Here is a 25,035-nt window from a genome sequence, read left to right as displayed (position 1 = left end):
GACACCTTCTCAAAGTTGAGTCCATTGTTCTCAGACAGGATCTCGTCTTGAATTGTCTGTGCTGGGGTTGGAGATTTATACCAGTGTGTCCAATTTCTTAGTTCATGCTGGCCTTGAACTCACAGAGACCTCACCTCTGCTTCTGAAGTGCTGGGATTAGGGAGTGTGTGCCACCATGACTTGGTTTGCCCAATTTCTTTAATTTTTTTTCCCTCCGTTTTTTTCAGTTAAAAAAAAAAAAGGTTATTTTGTTTTATGTATTTGCCTGCATGTTTATATCTGTACCACATGCATGCCTAGTGCCCACAGAGGTCAAAGAGGGAATTAGATCACCTGGAACTGAAGTTACAGTCAGTTGTGAGTTGCTGTGTGACTGTTAGGAATTGAATTGGTGTCCTCTGAAAGAGCAGCCAGTACTCTTAATCCGTGAGTCATCTCTCTAGCCTCCAACCCTTCCTCCCACTTTTTGAGATAGTCTTGCTGTGTGTAGCCCAAGGCTGTCTTACCTCAAAGTCTGGTACTGTAGATAGTAGCACTGTTCCTGGCTAACCTTTAGCTTTTTAAACTGTCTACAAAATTACTGGTTTCTCTGTATATTGCCAGATTTAAGTGTGTAAATATATGTTGTTTAAAGGTGAACTTTTAAAAAATTTTTTTGGTCTTGGGTGCTGAGGTTTGAACCATGGTATTGTACATTCAAGACAAGTGTTCTTCTTCTGAGATCTCGTACCCCAAGTCTGATGGGTAATTTTTGACATGGAATCATTCTAGTAAGTACTGCATAGTCAGCTTGTTCCTGATTCCTCTCTTGTTACCGTGAGAAGGGAGTCAGGATTCCCCAGAGTCTCTGCAGTTCTCTTTGATTTTCTTTTTTTTCTTTTCTTTTTCTTTCTTTTTTTTTTTAAAGATAGGATTCCCCAGAGTCTCTGCAGTTTTCTTTTCTTTTTCTTTTTCTTTTTTTTTTAAAAGATAGGATTCCCCAGAGTTTCTGCAGTTCTCTTTGGTTTTCTTTTTTTTCTTTTCTTTTTCTTTTTTTTTAAAGATAGGATTCCCCAGAGTCTCTGCAGTTCTCTTTGGTTTTCTTTTTTTTCTTTTCTTTTTCTTTTTTTTTTTTTTTTAAAGATAGGATTCCCCAGAGTCTCTGCAGTTCTCTTTGGTTTTCTTTTTTTTCTTTTCTTTTTCTTTTTTTTTTTTTTTTTAAAGATAGGATTCCCCAGAGTCTCTGCAGTTCTCTTTGGTTTTCTTTTTTTTCTTTTCTTTTTCTTTTTTTTTTTTTAAAGATATAGTGTTTTTTTTTTTAATTTATTATGTATACAACATTCCTTCCATGTGTGCCTGCAGGCCAGAAGAGGGCGCCAGATCTCATTATAGATGGCTGTGAGCCACCATGTGGTTGCTGGGAATTGAACTCAGGACCTCTGAAAGAACAGTCAGTTCTCTTAACCTCTGAGCCATCTCTCCAGCCCCGATTTTCTGATTCTTCAAATGGACCTGAGAAAGGCCAAGCTGAAACTAGGTGCTTGGCCCTGAATGGAAGCTGCTGGTTCATCTGTAAATGCTCCAGAAGGCAGTCCTGGCGATCTGGTGACATTCTTGGATGAGCTCTTAGTTTGTGACACTCTCTCCTTGTGTTTTGGGGACATTTCTTCCCTTTAGATTTTTAAGCTAGGTTCTCTTATGTAGCCTAGACTGACTTTGAACTCCTGGTCCTTCTGCCTCTACCTCCCAGGTGCTGGAATTCTAGGCATCTGCTGCTTATGCCCAGCTCTCAGTGGGTTTTTCCGTTCTGAATCTCTTGATTCATTCGTAACTGTTTGCCTGTTAGCCTTCATGGCCCTTTTCCAGCCTGATCCTATTCCAGGCCCTAATCAGGACGAACCTGAATGACGAGACTGTTTTGTGTCCCTCATCTCCCTGTAAGCCCTCCATTCCTCACACCAATGTCAGATTATCTTCAGTGACAGATTTGATCTGGATCTGGCACTGGTCCCAGCTCTTACACTCACATGTGACCTCAGACCAATCACTTTGTGCTCTTAGGTCTAGGCTTCATTCTCCCCAACTGGACGCTGGGCAGTTGCTGATCTGTAGGGACCTTGTTTAGAAGCCCAGTTGCCTGCAGGAGCACTTAATAGCAGGTCTGATTTCCTGTACGTGCTTCTGTGGGCAGACTGCTAATGCTTTCCTTGTCTCAAGTCACTTTTGCTGGTACTGTCTTCTTTCTAGCCGAACAGCCAGCTTGTCTTAATGCCCAGTGTCAACATTCTTCTGCCTCTGTGTTTTCTTGTCAGTTGTAGGATGTATTTCATTCAGAACTACCCGATGTTCTCAAAGAAGTCTGACTTGTGTTCTCCATTCAATGATAGCTACCTGTCTGCATCACCAAGAGAGAGGCTAGGCTGATTGTTTTTCAGGCTGTAGTTTGTATTTATCCACATTTACTTGTAAATGCTTTTAAATAATGCTTATTTTAAGTGTACGCACATGTGTGTGCGTGTGCGCGTGCGTGTGCGAGTGTATGAAGTATGTGTATGTATGTGTGCATTTTTGGAATCAAGGTGGTTCTTCTATCACTTAGCACCTTTATTGTCCATTTATTTTTTTGAGGCAAGGTCTTACTATATAGACCAGGCTGGCCTCCAACTCAAGAGATTTGCCTCATCTTGCCTGGTACACACCCCTCCCCTTTTTAAAATTTTTTTTGAGACAGGGTCTTACCACATACATCTGGCTATCCTGGAACTCACAGAGATCCACCTACCTCTGCCTCCTGAGAGGTGGGATTAAAGACAAATACTTAATTTTTTCTTTTTCCCACCTCATTTATTCATTATTTTTCCATCTTAATTAAAGACATTTTTTGTGTGTGTGTTTTGCTTTCATGTATGTCTGTGTACTTTGTGTGTGCCCTCTGAGGCCAGAAGAGAGTGCGGGCTCTCCTGGAACTAGAGTTAGAGACAGTTGTGAGCTTCCGTTTGGGTGCTGGGGATTGAACCTGGGTCCTCTGGAAGAGCAGCCAGTTCTATTAACCAATGAACCATAGTTCCAGCCCTTATTTATTTTTTTGAGATGAGATCTCCCTGTGTAAGTCTGGCTTGGCCTTGAATTTGAGAGAATCTACCTATCTTTGCCTCTTAAATGCTGGGATTACAGGCATGTATCATCCTGCCTGTCTCCCTCTCCAGTCCCCCCCCCCCCCCCCAACGCGCCTTTTCCCCTTTTAATTAGCAGGGCAAGTAGCATGAAATTTTAAGGGTGAAAGGGCAATTAGCAACCAGATGGAGTGGATTGTGTTTAGAATTCCAGCACTTGGGAGGTGGAACCCAAGGGAATCAAGAATTCAAAGACGGTCTCTTGGCTGCATAACGAGGTCTGCCTAGGTAGGTTACAGGAGAATCCCAAACAACAACACAAGAAATAGTTAGTCTTTGCTTTAAGACTTGGAGGGAGTGGGTGGTAGCGCATGCCTTTTATTCCAGCAATCAGGAGATCGAGGCAAATGGATATCTGAATTCAGGTCAGTCTGGTCTACAAAGTTCCAGAACAGCTGGGCTAGACAGTAAAACCCTGTCTTGAAAAAACAAAACAAATAAAAATTAGTTCAAAACTGAATTGTAGTGCTTTTAGCTCCCCTGTTCAAAAATCAGTTACCTGATAATTTCTTCCTAGATTCTATTTATTTGTTTGTTTGTTTATTTTTAAGGCAGGGTCTCACCTTCTAGCTTTGACTGTCCTGGACCAAGCTGTCCTCCAAGGCATAGAGATCTACCAGTTCCGCCTCCTAAGTGCAGGGACTAATGAATCACCATTTTTCTGAATTTTAAAAGTGCTTAATATTGTGCTTCTGAATTTTGAAAACATACTAAGTGCAGACACCACAAACTATTCCAGAGGGCCTGGAGAGATGGCTCAGCTATTAAGAACACTGGTTGCTTTTCCAGAAGTCCTGAGTTCAATTCCCAGCAACCCTATGGTGACTCACAACCATCTAATATAGGATCTGATGCCCTCTTCTGTCATGTAGGCTTCTTGCAAACAGAACATTCATATACATAAAATACATAAATAAATAAATCTTAGAAAAAAAATGTTAAACCCTATCCCAGAACTGACACATTTACCTGAAATCCCATTGCTCCAAAGAGTGAGGCGGGGAGCTTGAGATGCAGAATGTTTAACCTTTTGACATTGCAATATGACTGACATAGTCATCTGCAAATGTATTGGGCCATATTCATAGCTATCCTGGGTTGCATCTGCCCTGTAGATATAAATTATATGTGTCTGATAGAGTTTGAGGCTCTTCTGGTGTATATATCAAGACTTTCCCTCTAAAAGAAGACAAACGGGCTGGTAAGATTGTTCAGTAAGTAAGAGTGCTTGCTGATGACCTGCGTTTGATTCCTGGAATCCATGTAAATGTGAAGGAAATTTATTCGTGCAGTCACAGATATCATATACACATGTACATAATAAAAATCCTTTCAAAAATTAGAGGAGCTGGGGGCTGGAGAGATGGCTCAGAGGTTAAGAGCACTGATTGCTCTTACTGAGGTCCTGAGTTCTATTCCCAGCAACCACATGGTGGCTCACAACCATCTACAATAAGATCTGGTACCCTCTTTGGGCCAGCAAACATACAGACAGACAGAACACTGTATTCATAATAAATAAATAAATCTTAAAAAAATAAAAAAATAAAAAAATTAGAGGAGCTGTGGGTGAAGCTTGGTGGTGTGTGCCTTTGATTCCAGCACTCCAGTGGCAAAATTAGAGTGAAGCTTGCTGTTCCGGGTATCTGTTCTACATAGGGAGTTCCAGGCCAGCCAGGGCTCCGTAGCGAGACCCTGTTTCAAAAAGAGACAGAATAACACGGCTCAGGTGGGTGGTTAATGTAGCTTGATGATAGATTACTTACTTGGGATATGGGGGTTCCTGGATGGATTCCCAGTAACACAAACAAAACTACTAGATTTCCAATGAGTCCCTTGAGAATGTCTTGATAACCATTGCTTATGGGGTCTGGAAATCAGTACTTGAAGGTGCATTTTTTTTTCTTGTTTTTTTTGTTTTTCAAGACAGGGTTTCTCTGTAGCTTTGGAGCCTGTCCTGGAACTAACTCTTATAGACCAGGCTGGCCTTGAACTCACAAAGATCTGCTTGTCTCTGCCTCCTGAGTGCTGGGATTAAAGGCATGCACCACTACCACCCGGCTTTCAAGGTGCATTTGATCTACTGATTTAGTGCCCTCACTTTTTAGGGAGGTGTATGGGGAAGATATCTGTATCTGTATATAATAATTGATGGTCCTGGGGCTGAACCCTGGAATCCTCTCATTCTTGGTAAGTGTTCTGTTACTTAAAAAGTTTTTTAAATTAGAAATAATTTTACTTATGTGTTAATTATTTATTTGTTTTTCTGAGACAAGGGATCACTATATAGCTCTGCCTATACTGGAACTTACTATATAGACTGGCCTTAAATTTACAGAGATTTTCCTGTCTGTCTTGGTTTTCAAGTATAGGGATTAGTGTGGTGTGTGCCAACATGTTCAGTGCCCCCACCTCCTTATATTAAAAAAAAATAATTTATTTGGTTTTGGGTTTTTTTTTTTGTTTTTTTGTTTTTGTTTTTGTTTTTTTTTTTTTTTTGAGACAGGGTTTCTCTGTGTAGCTTTGGAGCCTGTCCTGGAACTAGCTCCTGTAGACCAGGCTGGTCTCGAACTCAGAGATCCACCTGCCTCCTGAGTGCTGGGATTAAAGGTGTTCACTACTGCCTGGATTGGTTTTTGTTTTTTGTATGTGGGTGTTTTGCCTGCATCTATATATATGTGTGTCATGTACACACAGTGGTCGTGGAGGCCAAAAGAGGGTGTTAGATTCCCCTGGAACTGAAGTTACAGATGGCTGTGAGTTGTCATGTGGGTGTTGGGAGTTGAACCGGGGTCCTCTGGAGGAACACTGGGAAGAATACTGGCTGCTAGCACTCCCCAGTGCTATCTGTCTCTCCAGCTCCTAGCCTTTTTTTTTTGTTTGAGATGGGTTTTGTTGTGTAACTCTGACTGTGTAGTCCTCCTGCTTCAGCCTTCAGAGTACTGGGATTACACGCGTGTGTTTTATTTAGCTAGCCACTCAATTTTGATAGGTTACAAGCTTAGAGAAAGGAGGGGTGCTGCCTTTGGGCTGCTTTCTCAGGGACTGCCCCTATTTTGTCTGTTCTCAACTAACAGGGAGGTAAACTCATCAAAATCAAAACCTTTACTTGGAATAACGTTAATAGCTTTGTTGAATCTTTGCCTGGGTCTCTTCAGTTGGACCTTGGTTATTTGGCCAAATGGAACTACCAAGCTTTCAGAAGTCTTGTAAAATGTAAGAGTCTGGTGTTAGTCCCCAAGTGTAAATAGGAGGGTGTGGGAAAGGGAGGTGGTGCTTGAGTCAGTGGTCTTTGGGAAAGGACTCAGAAGTTCTGTTGGGGGAAGACTTTAAACCGAGGCCTTTGTTCCATGAGGGAACATAATCCTAGGAATTCAGGCCAACTCCTAGGTGTCTGCGGGGAGTGCATGTGAATGTCTTTTCTAGGAGAAGCATGTGATTTTGGAGGTCTCTTTCCTACATGAAAAAGGTCTAATCTTTAATTCTACTACACCTTTAATAATAGTCCTCAGGAGGCAGGCTCTGAATTTGAGGCCAGTCTGGTCTCCCTCCATAGGGAGTCCAGGCCAGCCAGGGCTGCATAGTGAGACCCTGTCTTAAAAAGACAGTGTGGTGATGTGTGTGTGTCTACAGTTGGGTGGATTAAGTTACCTTTCTTGCTTCTGTAGGTACACAGATAATTGAAATACCTAGGTGTAGTGATATTTCATTGATATTTTAATAAATAAAGCTTGCCTGAAGTTCAGAGCGTAAAACAGCCACACTGATCAGCCTTACAGATCAGACAGTGGTGACATATCTTTAATCCCAGTAGCCACACTAATTTGCCATAGAAACCGGGCAGTATTGGTGCAGTATTGGACCAGTGGGTTCCTGTTTAGAGAGTTTGAATGTAAGGAATATTTTGAAGTTATGCCAAAGTCTTGATTGACAGTAGAATCCTACAGATTGCATCAGGCATTTTTCCCCTTGGGAAATTCCCTGTGTCTTTATAGAAAGAACATTTCCATATTGAGCATACACTCTTTTCCTCTTTGTAAATTGAAGAATGGATGAATTAAGATTATTTTTATTTGTTAACTAAATGTAGCCGGGTGGTGATGGCATATGCCAATTACAGCACTTGGGATCTCTGAAGTCGAGGCTAGCCTGATTGATCTACAGAGAGTTCTAGGACAGCCATGGCTACACAGAGAAACCTCTTGAAAAACCTAAAGATAGATAGATAGACAGACAGACAGATAGCCAGGGCAACACAGAGAAACCGTATTGAAAAACCCAAAGATAATTATTCATATATATATATATATATATATATATATATGATAAAAAACCCTGAATAAAAAATATATTTTAAAATAATACTGCTTTGTTTTTTGGAGATAAGGTCTCTGTAGTCTAGGCTGGCTTGAATCTCTATGTAGCCTTGAACTGGGATCCTCCTGCTTCTGCTTCCCAAAGGCCTGTCTTAAAAAAAAAAAAAAAGTAAAGTCTCACTATGTAGTCCTGGCTTGCCTAGTACTCACCATATAGATTAGACTGGCCTTGCCTCCCAGGTGCTGCAATTAAAGACATGCCCCACCATATTTGTCTCTCCCCACCCCCCAACAAGGTTTCTCTGTAGCTTTGGAACCTGTTCCGGAATTCACTCTATAGACCAGGGCGATCTCAAATTCACAGAGTTCATCCAACCTCTGCCTCCTCCCTCCTCCTGAGTGCTGGGATTAAAGGCTTGCACCCCCTCACCACTGCTTGTCTCATATATACCTTCTTAAAAATTCCCATTTCTATGCTGATCTGATTGCAAATATTGTTATTAGTGGTAGAAAGATATTAATATTTTAAAATTCTTATTTTCTGTTCCAAAATTTGTTTTGATTTTTTCGAGACAGGGTTTCTCTGTGTAGCTTTGGAGCCTGTCATTGCACTCTCTGTAGGCCAGACTGGCCTTGAACTCAGAGAGATCCACCTGCCTCTGCCTCCCTTGTGTACTACCATTGCCTGGCTACAAATTTTTTTACATTTAATTGTTTTTGCGTTTTCTATGTGTTTGTGTTTGTGTTTGTACGTGGCACAGCACAGATGAAATGTCTTTTCTCTTCTCACCATCTGGGTTCCAGGGATCGAACTCAGATCCTTAGGCTTGACAGTAAGTGCTTTTATTCACTGAGCCATCTCACCATCTCATGTGAGACTTTTTTTTTTTTGAAAGATTTATTTATTTATTTTGTACACAGTATTTTGCCTGCATGTATGCCTGCAGGCCAGAAGAGGGCACCAGATCTCATTACAGATAGTTGGGAGCCACTATGTGGTTGCTGGGAATTGAACTCAGGACCTCTGGAAGAGCAACCAGTGCTCTTAACCATTGAACCATCTCTCCAGTCCCTCATGTGAGACCTTTTTAAAGATTAAAATTTAATTTAGTATTGTTTGAGCTAGGACCTTAACTCCGTAGCCCTGACTGACCTGGAACTTGATATGTATGTCGACCATGTGGGCCTGAAACTCACAGAGATTCCTTGGCTCTGCCTCTCCAGTGCTGGGATTACAGATATTTACCATCATACCTGGCCCTCAACTGTTCAACACCATGGAGACTTTTCAGGAGCTCCTGGAAATAATTTGATCATCTTCATTCATCAGTTTCTGCTTTATGCCTATATTATTATTTATTTTTCTCTGAAACAGGGCTTCGCAATGTAGTCTTGGTTGGTATTGAACTTTCAGTGATGCTCCTGCCTCTGCCTTCCTTTGATTTCACGCATGTGTCAAAACATCAGACTTGATGGCCTACTCTCTTTCTTTTGCTGTGCTGGGAATTGAATACAGGTCCTTGTGCACTACAGAATTCATTGAATCAAGTCTGGTCTAGAACTGAAACTTGAAATGTAGCTGAGCATAACCTTGAGCTCCTTTATTTATTTACACTTTTTGAGATATAATAAATCAGTTTCTGTAGCTCTGACTGTCTTGAAATTCACAGATATTAGCCTGCCTCTGCCTCTGGAGTGCTGGGATTAAAGTTTAGTTAAACGACTCATGAGATAGATCAAGCTGGCATTATATTCTTTGTGTTCCTTCTAGCTCAGCTTCTTTAGAACTCGGATTTTGATGGGTGCCAGAATGCCTGGCTTGCCTTTTTTTTAAGGATTAATTTTTATGTATGTGTATGTGTGCATGTTGGTGCCTGTGGAAGCTAGAAGAGGGCATTGATCTGGAGCTGGGGATACAGGTGGTTGTGATCTGTCTGATGCTGGGAACTGAACTTTGGTCCTCTAAAAAAACAGCATGTTAGTCAGGCCCCCCCCCCTTTTATTTATTTATTTAGTTTTTGTTGTTGTTTGGTTTTTCAAGACGTGGTTTCTTTGTGTAATAGCCCTGACTGTTATACAAAATTCACTCTATAGATCAGGTTGGCTTTGAACTCACAGTTTGGTCTGCTTCTGCCTCCCAAGTACTGGAATTAAAGGCATGTGCCACCATTGTCCTGCTTTATTTAGATGGTTTGTGAGACAGGGTTCTCTGTGTAGACCTGGCTGTTCTAGAACTCACTCTGTGGATTAGACTGGTCTTGAGTCCAGAGATCCACCTGCTCTGGAGTGCTGGGATTAAAGGCATATACCAACTGTATGCCGAAGTTTCTGTCTCAGGCCACTCCCAGATAGCCAACATGGAGGCTTAATATTAATTATAAATGCTTAGCCTATTGCTCATGCCTTCTCTCAGTATGGCATGTCCATCTTGCTTCTCTCTGCATCTGCTGGTGACTCCAGAGTCCTTCATCTCAGAATTCTCCTAGTCTGACTCTCCTGCCCAGCTATTGGCCAGTCAGCGTCTTTATTAAAGCAATCATAGCCACATATATCCACACAGTGTAAAGGAATATTCCACAGTATACCACCATGCTCAGCTTTATTTAGTTCCTTGAGATCACTTTATTTATATTTATTTGACGCTCACTGTGTAGTAGTGACTGCCCTGGAACTCACAGAGACCTACCTGCCTCTTCTTCTAGAGTGTTGGATTAAAGGTGTGCACCACCCTGACATACCCCCCTTCTTTCTTTAGTGCTGGAATGGGGCTCAGGATCTTGTGTAGCAAATACAAGGCAAGTGCTCTACTACTTGCTGAGGTGTGCATGCAGCTCTAGAATTCTCTGTTTCTTTTTCCTTGTTCTTTTTATGGTAAGGTCTCTGGCTACAAACTCCCTAGGTAAGAGGATGACCAGGAACTTTTTTTTTTGAGCAAGAAAAAGAGATTATTTTATATGTATCAGTGTTTTGAATGTATGTCTGTGTACTGTGTATGTGCTTGGTTCTTGCAGAAGCCAGAAGAGGGTGTTGGGGGGGGGTCTCTGAAACCTGAGTTACAGAAGGATGTGAGCTGCCATGTGGGTGCTGGAAATTGAACCCAGGTCCCCTGAAAGAGCAGCCATTGGCCTTGACCACTGTGGCATCTTTCCAGCCCTGGAAAGGAACAGATTTATTTATTTATTTATTTTTAAAAAGATTTATTTATTATGTATACTGTGTTTTGCCTGCATGTATGAATGTGTGCTACAAGAGGGTACCAGATCTCCTTATAGAGGGTTCTGAGCCACCATGTGGTTGCTGGGAATTGAACTCAGGACCTCTGCTCTTAATCTCTGAGCCATCTCTCCAGCCCAGAAACAGATTTATTAAAGAAAAGTAAGAAAATCGCCTGAGAGTGACAGATTGACAAGGGAGGAATACTAGCCCTCTGCCTTTCCTTGGTTTGAGTATAGGTGGGCCTGCATGCCTGGCTTTATTGAGTGCTGGGAATCCGACATAGGGCCTTATGTGTGCTAGGTAAGCACTCTACCAGCTGAGCTATGTTCTCAGCCCTGCAACTTGTTGTCTACTTTTCCAAAAGTAGGGTCGGGTGCCAGCAGTGTGTCTTTTTTTCATTCTTGTTTTGTTGTTCAGGGTTGGCATCAGGGGTCCTCTTTCAGCTTCCAGGGAGCCAGCACTCCAGGCTCAAGCCGCTGTTATTGACTCATGTCTCAGCTTACATTTGCTTCCTTTCTAGCACTTCACTTTTTATAGCAATTGCAGCTTTTGAACTGACTTCTCTTTATTGGCTACATTTTATTTTGAAGACTCCTTGAGGGTAAGAACTGTTCGCCTTTAGGTCTTAACTAAATCTCTGAATATATATTTGTTGAATGTGTCATTGAGTAGTTGAACTCGATCACGAGAGCAGTTATTTTTTTGGATTCTCAGGGGTGTACATCAGAGGTGAGCCTTAGAATCCTCGCTGAGAGAGTCTTCCGAGTTTTCAGAGCTCACAGGCTGCCCACGGTGGAGGAGTGCTGCTAGTGGAGGAACCCAATAGGAGGGGAGGCGCCAGAGAGGGCGCTGACAGGGTCATGGAGCTTGGTGTTTTGAATAATGCCTGCTTTTTTTTTTTTTTTTTTTTTTTTTAATGTGTGGTGATGATGCTACACGCTGGGCAGACTTTCCCAAGTTTCATCAATATTTAATTGGCTTTTTCAGGAGAATAAAAGCAGCCCTGTTGATGACTGAAAATGACAAAGCATCCACCTAACAGACGAGGAATCAGCTTTGAAGTGGGAGCCCAGTTGGAAGCTCGGGACCGTTTAAAGAACTGGTACTTTTATGTTTTTTTTTCCTGCTAATTAAAGCATTTGAGGGAGGGAGTGTCACTAGCACCGATAGAGTGGTGCCTGTGGTGTGTTCTCCGGCTTCTTCAGTCTCTGGAAGATGCAGGGAAACTTAAGTTTAGAAGACAGGTCCGTTCTTTCTCTTTCATAAGGGGGATCCCTGGGTCACACTTGTTCCCCCACCTTTTCTGTTTGATGAAGAGTTACAGGAAAGTGGAGCAGGGATTGCCCCGGGGAGAAAAGCTTTCTCACTCCTGGCTGCTTGTCTGAAAGAGGAACAGAAGCCAGATGGAGATGAGGGATGAATCTGGACAGCACCCATGTCATCACAGCCCCTCCTGTTTCCTAGGTGTGGTGTGGGTCTCCCTTCAGGATTATTAGATTGAGATGCTGAGGGTTTTGACTGCATTGCTGACTTTTGTTTGTTTTGTGTAACAAGGTGTCTGGCAACAAAGGCTGACCTTGAACTGATAGAGTAGCCTCCTAAATGCTGGAATTATAGGTCCCGGCAGCTGTGACTGACTTGCTTTAATTGCATTTTGTCCTCTGGCTGTCAGATACTTTGAATGTTCATGTCATCTATAAATGTGGTCACTGGTAATGTTGGCATCTGGTGATTATTTTAAGAGTCATATATTGAATATTTGGAGAGCATATACCTGTAGTCTCAGTAGCTGGGAGGCTAAGGTAGAAAGGTTACTGAGAACTGGAATAGAGCTAGGCATAAAGAGTTCCAGGTCAACATAAACTACAGAGTGAAATCCTGACTCCCCAAATCCAAACTAACCAGCTAAGATTCAGGTTCAGTTGGTAGAGTTGTCTAACATGCACAAAGTCCTGAGTTTGATTCCCATCACTGAATAAATAGAGGTGGAGAAGTAGAGGCGGGGGTATCAGAGGTTCAAGGTTATTTTACCTGCTGCATAGTGAATTTGAGGCAAGCTATGATTATGTGAAACCCTGCCTGAAAAGAAGAAAAAGAAAAACAGGACCGCTACAAAGATAGTTGTAGTAAGGACATCCTAGAATTTGGTTATTTCTTAGTGCTCCAAAGCACAGAAGTTTCAGAACACAAACCTTTTGAGTGTTTATAACGAGGAGCTTTAGCCCTTGTGATAGTTACCTCAGAATAGACTGACTGACTTCTGTGGTGTAGGAGGGTCAAAGGAAAAAGACTTGGCCAGAAACTGTCCATGCTGTTAGGATCAAAGACTCTAGGACTGGAGAGTGAGTTTGGTGAGAGAATGCTTGTCTAATATAGGTAAGGCCCTGGGTTCAGTCCCCAGCACCTCAGAAATAAAAGAAAATGTAGTTTGGTTGCATTTATACTGGTTGTGAACAGAATTACTGATTCTATAATTTTTTTAAATATTGGTTTCAGCTACTTATGTATTTTTTGTGTGGGGGTAGTATATGCATGTATGTGCATGTTTTCAAGTGCATTTGCTTATGTGTGCCTGTATGGTGGTCATTTGCCTGTGTATGCATGTGAAAGGAAGATTAAATGGATTCTTCTAACACTGCCCACCTTATTTTTGAGACAGTTACTCACTGCACCTGGAACTTGTTATTTTGACTCAACTGATTGGCCAGGGAGGCACCATGATCTGCCTGTCTCTTTCCCCTCCCCAAGTAATGGGTGCCGTGCCTAGTGCTGGGGATTCAAACTCAGCTCTCATGTTTGTATAGCAAGCTCTTTCTCACTGAACGATTTTCTCAGCCTTTCTGGCCACTAAGGGTAAATGGAGATTGAACCCAGGGCTTTATGTTCCAAGCCTGTGTTTCTGGTTTTGTTTGCTTTCTGCTGCTGTGATAAACACCTTGACCAGAAACAACTCAGAAAGGAAAGGCTTTCATGTCTGGATCATAGTTCATCCCTGAGAGAACCCAAGGCAGGAACTCAAGCAAGGCAGGAACCTGGAATCAGAAACTGGATGAAGCAGAGATCACAGAGGAACTCCGCTTACTGGCTTGCTCCTAGAGGCTACTTAGTTTGTTTTCTTACACACCCTGCCCAGGGATGGCATGGCCTAAGTGGGTAGGAGTGTCCTACATAAATTGTTAATCAAGAAACGTCCTCACATACTTGCCTCACAGGCCAGTCTGATGGAGGAATATTTTTGACTGAGGTTTGTTTTTCCAGATGTTGACAAAAAACTAACCAGTACAATTTTTTAAATTTGTTTTTTCTTTATTATTCTTGTGTGTGTGTGTCTAAGCTCAGGTCTGTGTACATCTGTGCATTTGCAGAAGTCAGAGGACAACTTGTGGGAGTCACTTATTTTACTGCAAGATCAGAGAAGCGCAGGTCATGGGGGATGCAGCAAGTGCTTTTATGAACTAAACCATCTTGCTGACTCTGGTTTTCACATTTTTGTTCATTTGTTTGTTTGAGACAGAGTTTCTCTAGAACTCAGAGATCTGGCTTCCTCTGTCTCCCCAGTATTGGAATTAAAGATGTTCACTACCATTTCTGGCTTTGGTTTGGCTTTTTTTTTTTTTTTTTTTTTTTTAATGAGCACATAGGTATTTTTCTGGCATGTATGTATAAATGACTGTGAGGCTGTTTGATCCCCTGGAATAGGAGTTACAGTTGTAAACTGCCATGTGGGTGCCGGGAATTGAACCCAGGTCCTCTGGAAGAGCAGCCTGTGCTTTTAACCACTGTTACCCCAGTTTTGACATTTGTTTAAGATCTGCTTTTACTGGATGTGATGATGTATGCCCATGTTTCTAATACTTAAGCAAAGACAAGAGGATCTATCAGTGGTTAAAAGCTAACCTGAGCTATCTGAGATCTTGTCTTAATAAACTATTAACCCAAAAATAAAAATGTTACTGTTAGTATTAGAGATCAAGGGATCAAGGGAAGCCTTTTTTTTTTTTTTTAAAAATTATTTATTTATTATGTATACAATATTCTGTCTGTGTGTATGCCTGCAGGCCAGAAGAGGGCACCAGACCCCATTACAGATGGTTGTGAGCCACCATGTGGTTGCTGGGAATTGAACTCAGGACCTTTGGAAGAGCAGGCAATGCTCTTAACCTCTGAGCCATCTTTCCAGCCTCCCCCCCTCCTTTTTTTTTAAAAGGGTCTGACTATTCAGGCCAGACTGGTCTTCAACTCACAGAGATCTTCCTGTCTCTGCCTCCTGAGTGCTGGGATTAAAGATATATGCCACCCTCACACCCCGGCAACATTTTAATTTTTAATTTGTAAAAAAAATCAAGATACAGATAAAACTAATTATAATTTACTTATATATCAGAATCAGTAAATGCATTTTTGTTTAATTTGCTTAAAAGTTTTTTTTTTTTTTTGAAATCAAGGTCTTATCCTCCTGCTTCAGCCTTCTGAATTCTGGAATTCATTGCTTTAAAAATATATTTATTTATCTTTAAAATTTTTAAAGTATTATTTTAAGTGTATGAGTTTTTTGGCTGCGTATCTGTCTATGTTCCACATATGTGCCTGGTGCTCAAGGAGGTCGGAAGAGAGTGGGGTCCCTTGGAACAGAGTTACAGAGAGTTGTGAGCCACTCGGTGGGTGCTGGGAATCCACGGGTCCTCTGCAGGAGCAGCCAGTTCTCTTAACTGCTGAATCAGCTCGGTTTTATTTGTGTATGTGTGTACTTGAGTGTATATGTGCAACACATGTGTGCAGGAACCTGTGGAGATCACAGAGGTGTTGTAAGTCCAGTGGTGGTGGTGTACATCTTTAATCCCAGCACTCGGGAGGCAGAGGCAGGTGAATCTCTGAGTTCAAGGCCAGCCTGGTCTACATTGTGAGTTCCAGGACAGGCACCAAAACTACACAGAGAAACCATGTCTCAAAAAACAAACAAACAAAAAGAATCAATTCCTTTTATTTGTTTGTTTGTTGTGTGTATAAGTCAAAGGACAACTTGAAGGAGTACTTTCTTTCTACTGTGTGGACGGAACTCAGTCATCATGCTTGGTGGCAGCACCTTTAATCTGTTGAGCCATCCTGTTGGCCTTTTTTAATTTTTAATTTTATTATTATTATTATTATTGTTATTATTATTATTATTATTAAATTTCTCAGCAAGGTCTTAATGTGTAATTCTGGCTGTCCTGAACTTGTGATTCTCATGTGCCATCTCCTAGGTGTTGGTATTATAAACGTGACCATTCTGTCTGGTTTATGCTGAGTGGAAGATCTAACCTAGAGTTCTGTGCATTCTAGGCAAGCACTCTACCAGCTGAGCTAATTCCCAGGCCCAGTTATTTGCTTTTAATATAGCAACCTTTATATCAGGCAGTGAATAGAATGTTCTCTTGCTTACTTTGGGTCTTAGTTAGGAGACCATTGAAGACTAAGGGGCCACTGGTGCCTAGAGTGGGCTTTTAGTGGAGTCTATTCTGTGTCAAGAGACAGCATAGGGTCTCAGGAAAAGGCAGACTGGAGCCAGGAGTAAAGCTTAATTGAATATTTGGGCACAAGCAGAATCTAAGGAAGTGGGGCGGGCGTTGTACCTGGTGTCAGTTGGTTGACTAGGTCGCTTGGGTGCAGGTGACTACTTAAAGTAAGTCCTTGCATCATGCCAGATAAGTTTACTGTCTTGTTTGCCCTTCCAAATGTCCACAGCAAGTCAGTAGAACAGCCTGTGAGCTTCAGATTATGGTTTATCACACTGTTTAAAATCCTGGTAGCTGGGTGTACACCTTTAGTTCCAGCACTCCACAGGCAGAGGCAGGTGAATAGCCGTTAGTTCCAGGATAGCTAGGCTACACAGAGAAACCCTGTCTTGAAAAACAAAAGCAAACATCTGTGTCAGGTACAATAAGAAATGGCTGTTTAGAGCAAGGTGCTCTTTATTCAGGTCTAAAATTAGCTCCCATTACTAGCTTAGTTTCCTTGGTGAAATTACTTTATTTCCCTAGTCTCAAGTTTCCATATAGGCAGAATGAGGAAATCCAGTTGATTGTTCCGTGGATTAGGTAGGATCATGCCCTAGTATCTGATTTTTTTTTTACTATTAGCAAGGAAACACAACCATAATCATCATTATTGTTTTGAGATAGGGTCTTGTACTATATAGTCCAAGCTACCTTCCAACTCACTGTGGAGATCCTCCTGCCTTTGGTGTGGTAGTGTTGTTTTTGAGATAAAATCTCACTGTAGCTCTGTTTGGCCTGGAACTCACAGAGATCTGCCTGCCTCTCCCTCCCAAGGGCTGGGGTTAAAGGTGTGTATCACCACACACAGTTTTTATTATCATCATTATTTTATTATATCGTAAGGATTTATTTATTTGTTATTTTTTATTTATTTATGTATATCGGGGTTTTGCCTGTATGTATGTGTGTTTGTGTGAGAATGCCAGATCCCCTGGAACTGGATTTTCAAACACTTGTGAATTGCCATGTGGGTGCTGGGAATAGAACCTTGGTCCTTTGGAAGAGCCACCAACCACTGAGCCATCTTAACTGCTGAGCCATCTGTTCATCCCCTATTTTGTTACCTTTTTTTATCTTGTGAGTGTGCACATGTATAGGGGGGTCAGAGGACAGTTTGTAGGAGTCATTTCTCGCCTTTTACACTGTGGGTTCTTGGCATTATGATTTTCATTGCAGGTTGGATTTCCACTTTTTAACATCTGCAAGATGCATTCTGACAGTGTTCCTTGGCCCAACATTTAAGTAGATCATTGCCTTTCAATGCTTTGGTGTAGATGGAAGTGGTTGTGCTGTGAGCTTCACGGCAGGGTCTCTGCCGGGTGGAGTGTGTGTCTTTTAAATAAGTTTAGTTGTTGTTTCTTCTCTTTCTTCCTATTCTGCCCGGGCTGGCCTAGGCTAGTCACCTTCCTGACTCAGTTTTCTGTGTGCTAGGGTTACAGTTGTGAACTATCTACTATACTTCAATAACCTATTAATTTTGACACATAGATTCTTGACAGCACTCCCCCCGCCTCCCCTGAAGAATACACATAACCCTAAAGCTTCTCACCCAGAAGGCTGAGGTGGGAAGTTGGATGTTCAATGCCGTCCTAGGCTACAGAGGAAGCTCAAGGTAGCCTGGGCTGCATAGGATTCCTTTCTCAGAAAACAGCAATAATCACCAAACCAAACCCAAAGAAGACAGAAGAGGGCTCAGCGGTTGAGCTCTTGGTTTAATCCCCAGTACAGAAAGAAAGAAATAAAGCAAGAGTGTAATTGGACAAAATTACAAATTTGCTTTAAACTTTTATGCTTGTTTTTGAGACAGGGATTCACTCTGTAGCCCTGGCTAGCCTAGAACTCATAGAGGTCCACCTGCCTCTGCCTTTGCCTCAAGTGCAGGAATTAATTAAAGGTGTGCATGGGCGTGTCTTGGTTCATTTCATAAGCCAGCCAGGGAGACATGACAGCAGAATAGCTGGTTCATGTAATGTGCTTCGTCTTAAGATCTCTGTTTTAGGATTAAGGCTTGTAGAGCTTCATTATTGTGCCAGTTGAAACTGGTCTGTGTGGGAAATCTGACTATTATAATTCCAATCTTGATTTCTTAGATCCATCTTGGTGACCTGGGACTTTACTGTGAGTGACTCCATTTTGATGTTAAGGTCAGGCTATTGGAGCCTCCTCCTGCAGTGGCTTAGTCTAAAACAATGGCCTTTTGTAACTTTGTGTAACAGATGGTGTTGACAGAGTAGAGAGAGAGTTCTCAAGACAAAGTTACCACCAGAAGAGCCTCCCCTTCCAGAAGTCTTGCTTATTATCTCTGCTCCTTGGTCCCTGCCTGCCAGCAGCCAGGGAGTTGTGCTGGCTCAGAGGCACCCACCCACAGCTGTGGTACTGGAGTCAGTTACTAGCAGAAGATGAGAATTTGATAGATGTGTTTTCAAGTCATCCGAAGGTAAACTATCTGCTTTGTTCTCTGATATCTCAGAGCTAAGGGCCTTGTATCCTGACTGCTGTGTCTGTGCCCTTAGAGAGAAAAAATTTTTTCCTCAGTACTAGAGATTAAATGCAGGGTCTCATACATGTTAGAAAATACTATACTATTGAGCTGTCCTCCATTCATCCTGTTTCTAATGTTGTAGAATTAGATAACTTATTTATAATAATTTTTCTCAGTAATCTAAGTGGTTGTTTATGGTTTTGATTTTTTTTACATTTATTTATGTGTGCGTATGTATGTGTCCATGTGTTTCACATGTGTGCGCCTTTGTGAAGGTGTGCCACAGTACACATGTGGAGTTAAGAGGACAATTTCCAGGAGTTATTCCTCTCCTACCATATGTGTCCTAGGGACCCAGCTCAGATCTCAAGTTTGGCAGCAAGTGCTCTTAACCAATTGTGCCACCTCAGTAACTCTAGAAATGAGGTAAGGGGGTTGGAGAGGTGGCTCAGTGGGTACTAGTACTGGCCGCTTTCCCCAAGGATCTAAGTTTGGTTCCCAGCAAATACTTTGAGTGGCTCACAACTGCTTGTAACTCAGTCCAAGGGGATCCTACACCCTTCTAGCCTCTGTAGGTACTGCACCTAAGTGACATATACATGTACATACACATAAACATACACATAAATAAAGACAAACCTTTTAAAAATAAATGAGGGACTAAACAAGAATCACAGAGGCAAAAAAAATTCTTCCCCAAATAACAGAGTGAGTAAGTGGTAGAGCTGGGACTTGAACCTCTGTTGATCTGACTCCAAAGGCACACTATACTTCCCAGGTGCATTCCTCTGCCTAGTTTCTGAATTTGCTTCTACTTTGCATAGGAATAAAAAGGTGGGAGGCATAAAAAATAAAAAAGTTAATTATAGTTTTCTTTCTTTTTTTTCTTTTTCTTTTATTTGGGAGGGGGGGAGGTGTTCCAAACATGGTTTCTCTGTGTAGCCCTGGCTGACCTGGAACTCCCTTTTAGACCAGACTGGCCTCAAACTGTGAGATCTTCCTGCCTCCTGAGTTCTGGAACTTAAGTTTGAGCCACCGCCACCCAGTTTAGTTATATTTTTCAATCTGTGTGACAGTAGAGCACGTGGTGAACACACAGAGGGGAACACACGCAACACATGTGGTTGGATGCTTCATGTATTAGTCTTCAGTTTAGTTTGTCTGTGTTGCTTATGCAGAGGCCTGAGTCTACCTCATCTTAGTGTGCTGTGTTAGACAGACAGCAGTGACAACGAGCGTGCTTGCAGGTTTGCTCTTGACAGGTCTGAGGCTTATTGACCCCAGTGGTTCTCCATGGGCTGTCTCATTTAGTTCTCCACAGAAATGCTAACTGTGTACTGGAGGTATTAGAGCTCACTGGTAGAGCGCGCATTTAGACTATCCAGGCCCAGGTTTCAATCTCTAGGTCTAAAATAAAGACATAAATAAAATAAAGGATTATTTGGAATTGAGGTTCAGAGGTAAAATGACTTTAGACACAAACTTCTTCTTCTTTTTTCTTTTTTTAAAAAGATTTATTTATTACATATACAGTGTTCTGCTTGCATGTATAATTGCAGGCCAGAAGAGGGAACCAGATCTCATTACAGATAGTTGTGAGCCACCATGGGGGTTACTGGGAATTGAACTCAGGACCTCTGGAAGAGCAGTCAGTGCTCTTAACCTCTGAGCCATCTCTCCAGCCCACAAACTTATTTTTTTTATACATTTTTTAAAATTGATTTTTATTGAGCTCTACATTTTTCTTTGCTTCCCTCCCTGCTTCTCCCCTTCTCCCTTCAAACCTCCCCCAAGGCCTTCATGCTCCCAGTTTACTCAGGAGATCTTGTCTTTTTCTACTTTCTACTTCCCATGTAGATTAGATCTATGTTAAGTCTCTTTTAGTGTCCTCGTTGTTGTCTAAATTCTCTGGGATTGTGGTTTGTAGGCTGGCTTTCTTTGTTTTATGTTTAAAAACCACTTATGAGTGAGAGTACATGTGATAATTGTCTTTCTGTGTCTGTGGTACTTCACTCAAAATAATGTTTTCTGGCTCCATTCATTTCCCTGCAAAATTCAAGCTGTCGTAATTTTTTCTGCTGTGTAGTACTCCATTGTGTAAATGTACCACATTTTCCTTATCCATTCTTCGGTCGAGGGGCATTTAGGTTGTTTCCAGGTTCTGACTATGACAAACAAAGCTGCTATGAACATAGTTGAGCACATGTCCTTGCGGCACGATTGAACTTCCTTTGGATATATACCCAAAAGTGGTATTATTGGGTCTTGAGGAAGGTTGTTTCCTAATTTTCTGAGAAATCACCACACTGACATCCAAAGGGCCTGTACCAGCTTGCATCCCCACCAGCAATGCAGAAGTGTTCTCTTTACCCCACAACCTCTCCAGCATAGGTTGTCATCAGTGTTTTTGATCTTGGCCATTCTTACAGGTGTAAGATGGAATCTCAGAGTTGTTTTGATTTGCATTTCTCTGATGACTAAGGATGTTGAACATTTCCTTAAGTTTCTTTCAGCCATTTTAGATTCCTTTGTTGAGAGTTCTCTGTTCAGGTCTGTACTTCATTTTTTTTATTGGATTATGTTTTTTATTGGATTATGATTATCTTTTAGTGTCCAGTTTCTTGAGTTCTTTGTATATTTTGGAAACCAGACCTCTGTCTGATGTGGGGTTAGTGACGATCTTTTCTCATTCTGTAGGCTGTCGTTTTGTCTTGTTGACCATGTCCTTTGCTTTACAGAAGCTTTTCTGTTTCAGGAGGTCCCATTTATTGTTTCTCTCAGTGTCTGTGCTGCTGGGGTTATATTTATGATGTGGTCTCCTGTGCCAATGCGTTTAAGTGTACTTCCCACTTTCCCTTCTATAAGGTTCAGTGTGGCTGGCTTTATGTTGAGGTCTTTGAACTATTTGGACTTGAGTTTTGTGCATGGTGATAGATATGGGTCTATTTTCATTTTTCTACATGTTGATATCCAGTTATGCCAGCACCACTTGTTAAATATGCTTTTTTCCATTTGATATTTTTATATTTTTTGCTTCTTTATAAAAAATCAGGTGTTCAGAGATATGTGGATTGATATCTGGGTCTTCTATTTGGTTCTATTGATCCTCCTATATCTGTTTTTATATTAATACCATGCTGTTTTAAGTACTGTAGCTCTGTAGTAGAGTTTGAAGTCAGGGATTGTGATGCCCCAGAAGTTCTTTTATTGTACAGGATTGTTTTGGCTATCCTGTGTTTTTTGCTTTTCCAAATGAAGTTGAGTACTGTTCTTTTGAGGTCTTTGAAGAATTTTGCTGGGATTTTGCTGGGCATTGCATTGAATTTAAATACAAGCTTCTTACTGTTGAGTCTAGGACTCACTTAGCTCTGTTTGACCGCAATGCTCTGGGGGCCTCATGAATTTGTTTGTAAATCACCCATGAAAGATTTTTTTTCATAATTTGGGGTCCCAAAGAAATAAAACAATTGATATTTTTACTTTTTTTGGGTCAGGAGGGGAACTGACCTCATATTTAATGAGATCCTTCTGCCTCTGCCTTCCAAGTGCTGGAATTGAAGGGATGTACCACAGCATCTGACTTGGAGTTAGTCAAACAAAACAGTTGGTGGGCAGAGGTGTAGCTTAGTGACAAGACACTTATCTGGCATGCGGGAAGCCTGGGTTTAGAGGTCTGCAGTGGGAAAAAGCAGCACACATACTAAGCTGGATGGAGTGGGTCACTCCTGAGGCAGGAGGATTGTCACAAATTCAAGACCATGTTTGGGTTATATAGTAATTTTCAGGCTAGCTTACAAGACTCTTTCTCAAGAAGTAAAATTCAATCCAAAAGAGATTCTAATTTTGGAGCTGCTGCTTCTGGGCAAATGTCTCTGTGTAGAGAGTAATTCTGCCTACCCTGCTCAGTCCCAGACTTGTGCAGATAAACTGGCTAAGTTGACAGGCTTCGATTTCTTAGTCAAGATGCTGGGTAGATGGAATAGAAAGTGCTTGCTTTGCTTGATGCTTCCCCCTGCTTCCTGTCATCTGTCAGCAGTGCACCATCTGTCCCCGCAGCAGGCTGGCCTTCCCTGTTCTCACAGTGAGGTAGCAACTCTGTCTGATGCCTTCCTGGTCCTTCTGCCACATTTTTCTCTACTGTATTTCTAGTTAAGTGCTCATAGTTTGTTTAATGTACAAAGAATTAAAAAAAAATCTGATTTTGCAATCTTTGTTTTCCTTTTTTAATTTGGTGTGTGTGTGCGCGCGTGTGCACGAGTGTGTGCACGTGCTCGCTCTCGCATGTACACAGTATCACAGCATGCATATGGAAGTCAGATTGAGTATCAGTTCTTTCCTTCCACCATGTTGGAATAGGGGCTCTCTTGTTTCTGACATTCTGCATGCTCCAGGCTAGCTAGCCTAAGAGCTTGTGAACTGTTCTTTCTCAACCTCCCACCTTACCACAGAAGTGCTGGACTTACAGATATGTCCTACCACATCTGGCATTTTTATACAGGTTCCAGGGCTCAAACTCAAATGTTCAGGTTTGTTTTAGCATTGAGCTATCTTGTCTACCATTTAGTTTCCTTTTTTCTTTAATTTTTGTTTATTAATTTTTAAAAGTTTTATGTGTATGTGTATTTTTCCCCTACATGTGAGTCTTTGCCTGCCACCCACAGAAGTAGGAAGTAGCTATCAGATCTCTTGGAAATGGAGGTACAGAAAGTTATAAGCTTTGTGTGGGTTCTGGAACTCAAACCTGGGTCCTCTAAGAGAGCATCTAATGCTCTTAACCATTTAGCCATCTCTCCAACCCCTGCTATCTCTTTTTATTAGAATTCTTTCCACTGGTCATGTTTTGGTGTGTGGTTTCTACCTCTTTTGAGAGGCAGGGTCTTACTATGTGATCAGGGTTGGTCTTGAAATAAAATTGCAATTGTCATCAGGTGGTGGTGGTGGCACATGCCCTTAATCTCATCATTCAGGAGGCAGAGGCAGGAGGATCTCTGTGAGTTCAAAGCCAATCTTGTCTGCAGAGCAAATTCCAGGACAGCCAGAGCTACAGAGAGAGACTGTCTTAAAAAACAAAAACCAAACAAAACATTGCAGTCCTCTTAGTATTCCAAGGCCTGTTATTACAGATGTGTGCTATCATGCCTGGCTTCTCTTCACTTGTTTTCTTTCTTTCTTTCTTTCTTTCTTTCTTTCTTTCTTTCTTTCTTTCTTTCTTTCTTTCTTTCTTTTTTTCTTAATATTTATTTTTATTATGTATACAATATTCTGTCTGTGTGTATGCCTGCAGGCCAGAAGAGGGCACCAGGCCTCATTACAGATGGTTGTGAGCCACCATGTGGTTGCTGGGAATTGAACTCAGATCCTTTGGAAGAGCAGGCGATGCTCTTAACCACTGAGCCATCTCTCCAGCCCTCTTTCTTTCTTTCTTTCTTTTTTTTAAATATGTGAATATGTGTGCCTGTTAAGTATAGGTGCCTGAGGAGGCCAGAAACATCAGATCCCCTGGAGCTGAAGTCGTATACAAATGGTTATGAGCTGCCCAACATGGCTCCAGCTCTCTGTAAGAACAGTATGTGCTCCTTGCTACTCAGCCATCCTTTCATCTTCCCCCACCTTTCTTTTCTTTCTTTTGTTTTTTTAGAGGTGAACCAATGTTTTCATTTGTTCATTGCTTGCCTTTGAGGTATTCTTCAGCGACATCTTTCTCTTGATTTTATGTCATGGTACTTAACCACAGCATAGCTGCAGCCAGTTCCTTCACACGGCTTCCTATCTGGGTCAGTTTTGCTCAGGCTTGCCCATTCCTCTAGGTTCTTTTTTCTTCAGTCCTAATTAGGTTATTTGGTGTTTAGAACAAAGGCTCTCCACACCATTCCATAATGTAGGCTTATCACAGATGGGTGCAAGCACACAAAGATAAACTGGGCGCTTGTCCAAGAGTTGGCAGCTTTCTGAATTCACACATCCAGTAGCAATGTCCCCTCTTTAGCCCGGTGGTGGGTTAGGGGAGAAGCCGAATCTTGAAAACGCCTAAGCTTATGCTTCTGTATGACTTGGCGATGACAGACTTCATTTCTTATGCTGTTTCATATATTTATTCTTTTAAAACAATCTTTCTTTTCTAAGAATTTTGTGTATGTTTGTGTATTTAAGTGTGCTTGTCTTGTTGTATATGAGAGCAGAGTGAATGTAGATTTATTATGGCAAAGTGAGGAGGATCTCCCGAGTGGGAGGGGCTACAAAGAAGGATTACCTTCTGTTCTGAGTTTTCCACAAACATATATCAAATGGCATTACACGATGGCTGTGGAGAGAACAGAACATACAGATCCCTG

General features: G+C 41.6%; 1 protein-coding gene across 5 annotated transcripts in view; it reads left to right on the top strand.

The window, feature by feature from the left end:
- Phf20 (PHD finger protein 20) overlaps window positions 1-25,035 on the top strand; it is a 100,721-nt gene that overhangs the window by 4,352 nt on the left and 71,334 nt on the right. For 3 of the 5 annotated variants that reach the window (XM_048431606.3, XM_085697160.2, XM_085697157.2), the window contains exon 2: window positions 11,672-11,786. The exons of 1 other annotated variant lie outside the window; for it this stretch is intronic. In XM_048431606.3, the coding sequence (XP_048287563.1) occupies window positions 11,704-11,786 (83 nt within the window). In that variant the 5' untranslated portion in view covers window positions 11,672-11,703. Of the gene's footprint in view, window positions 1-5,299; window positions 5,343-11,671; window positions 11,787-25,035 lie in introns of those variants that run through there. One more of the 5 variants, XM_048431607.3, reaches the window with a different exon arrangement.

Source organism: Myodes glareolus, chromosome 10 (assembly GCF_982192425.1).
Source record: "Myodes glareolus chromosome 10, mMyoGla1.1, whole genome shotgun sequence".
Lineage (NCBI taxonomy): Eukaryota > Metazoa > Chordata > Mammalia > Rodentia > Cricetidae > Myodes > Myodes glareolus.
Note: the sequence above shows the minus strand (reverse complement) of the source record. Positions and strands in the feature narration are given on the sequence as shown.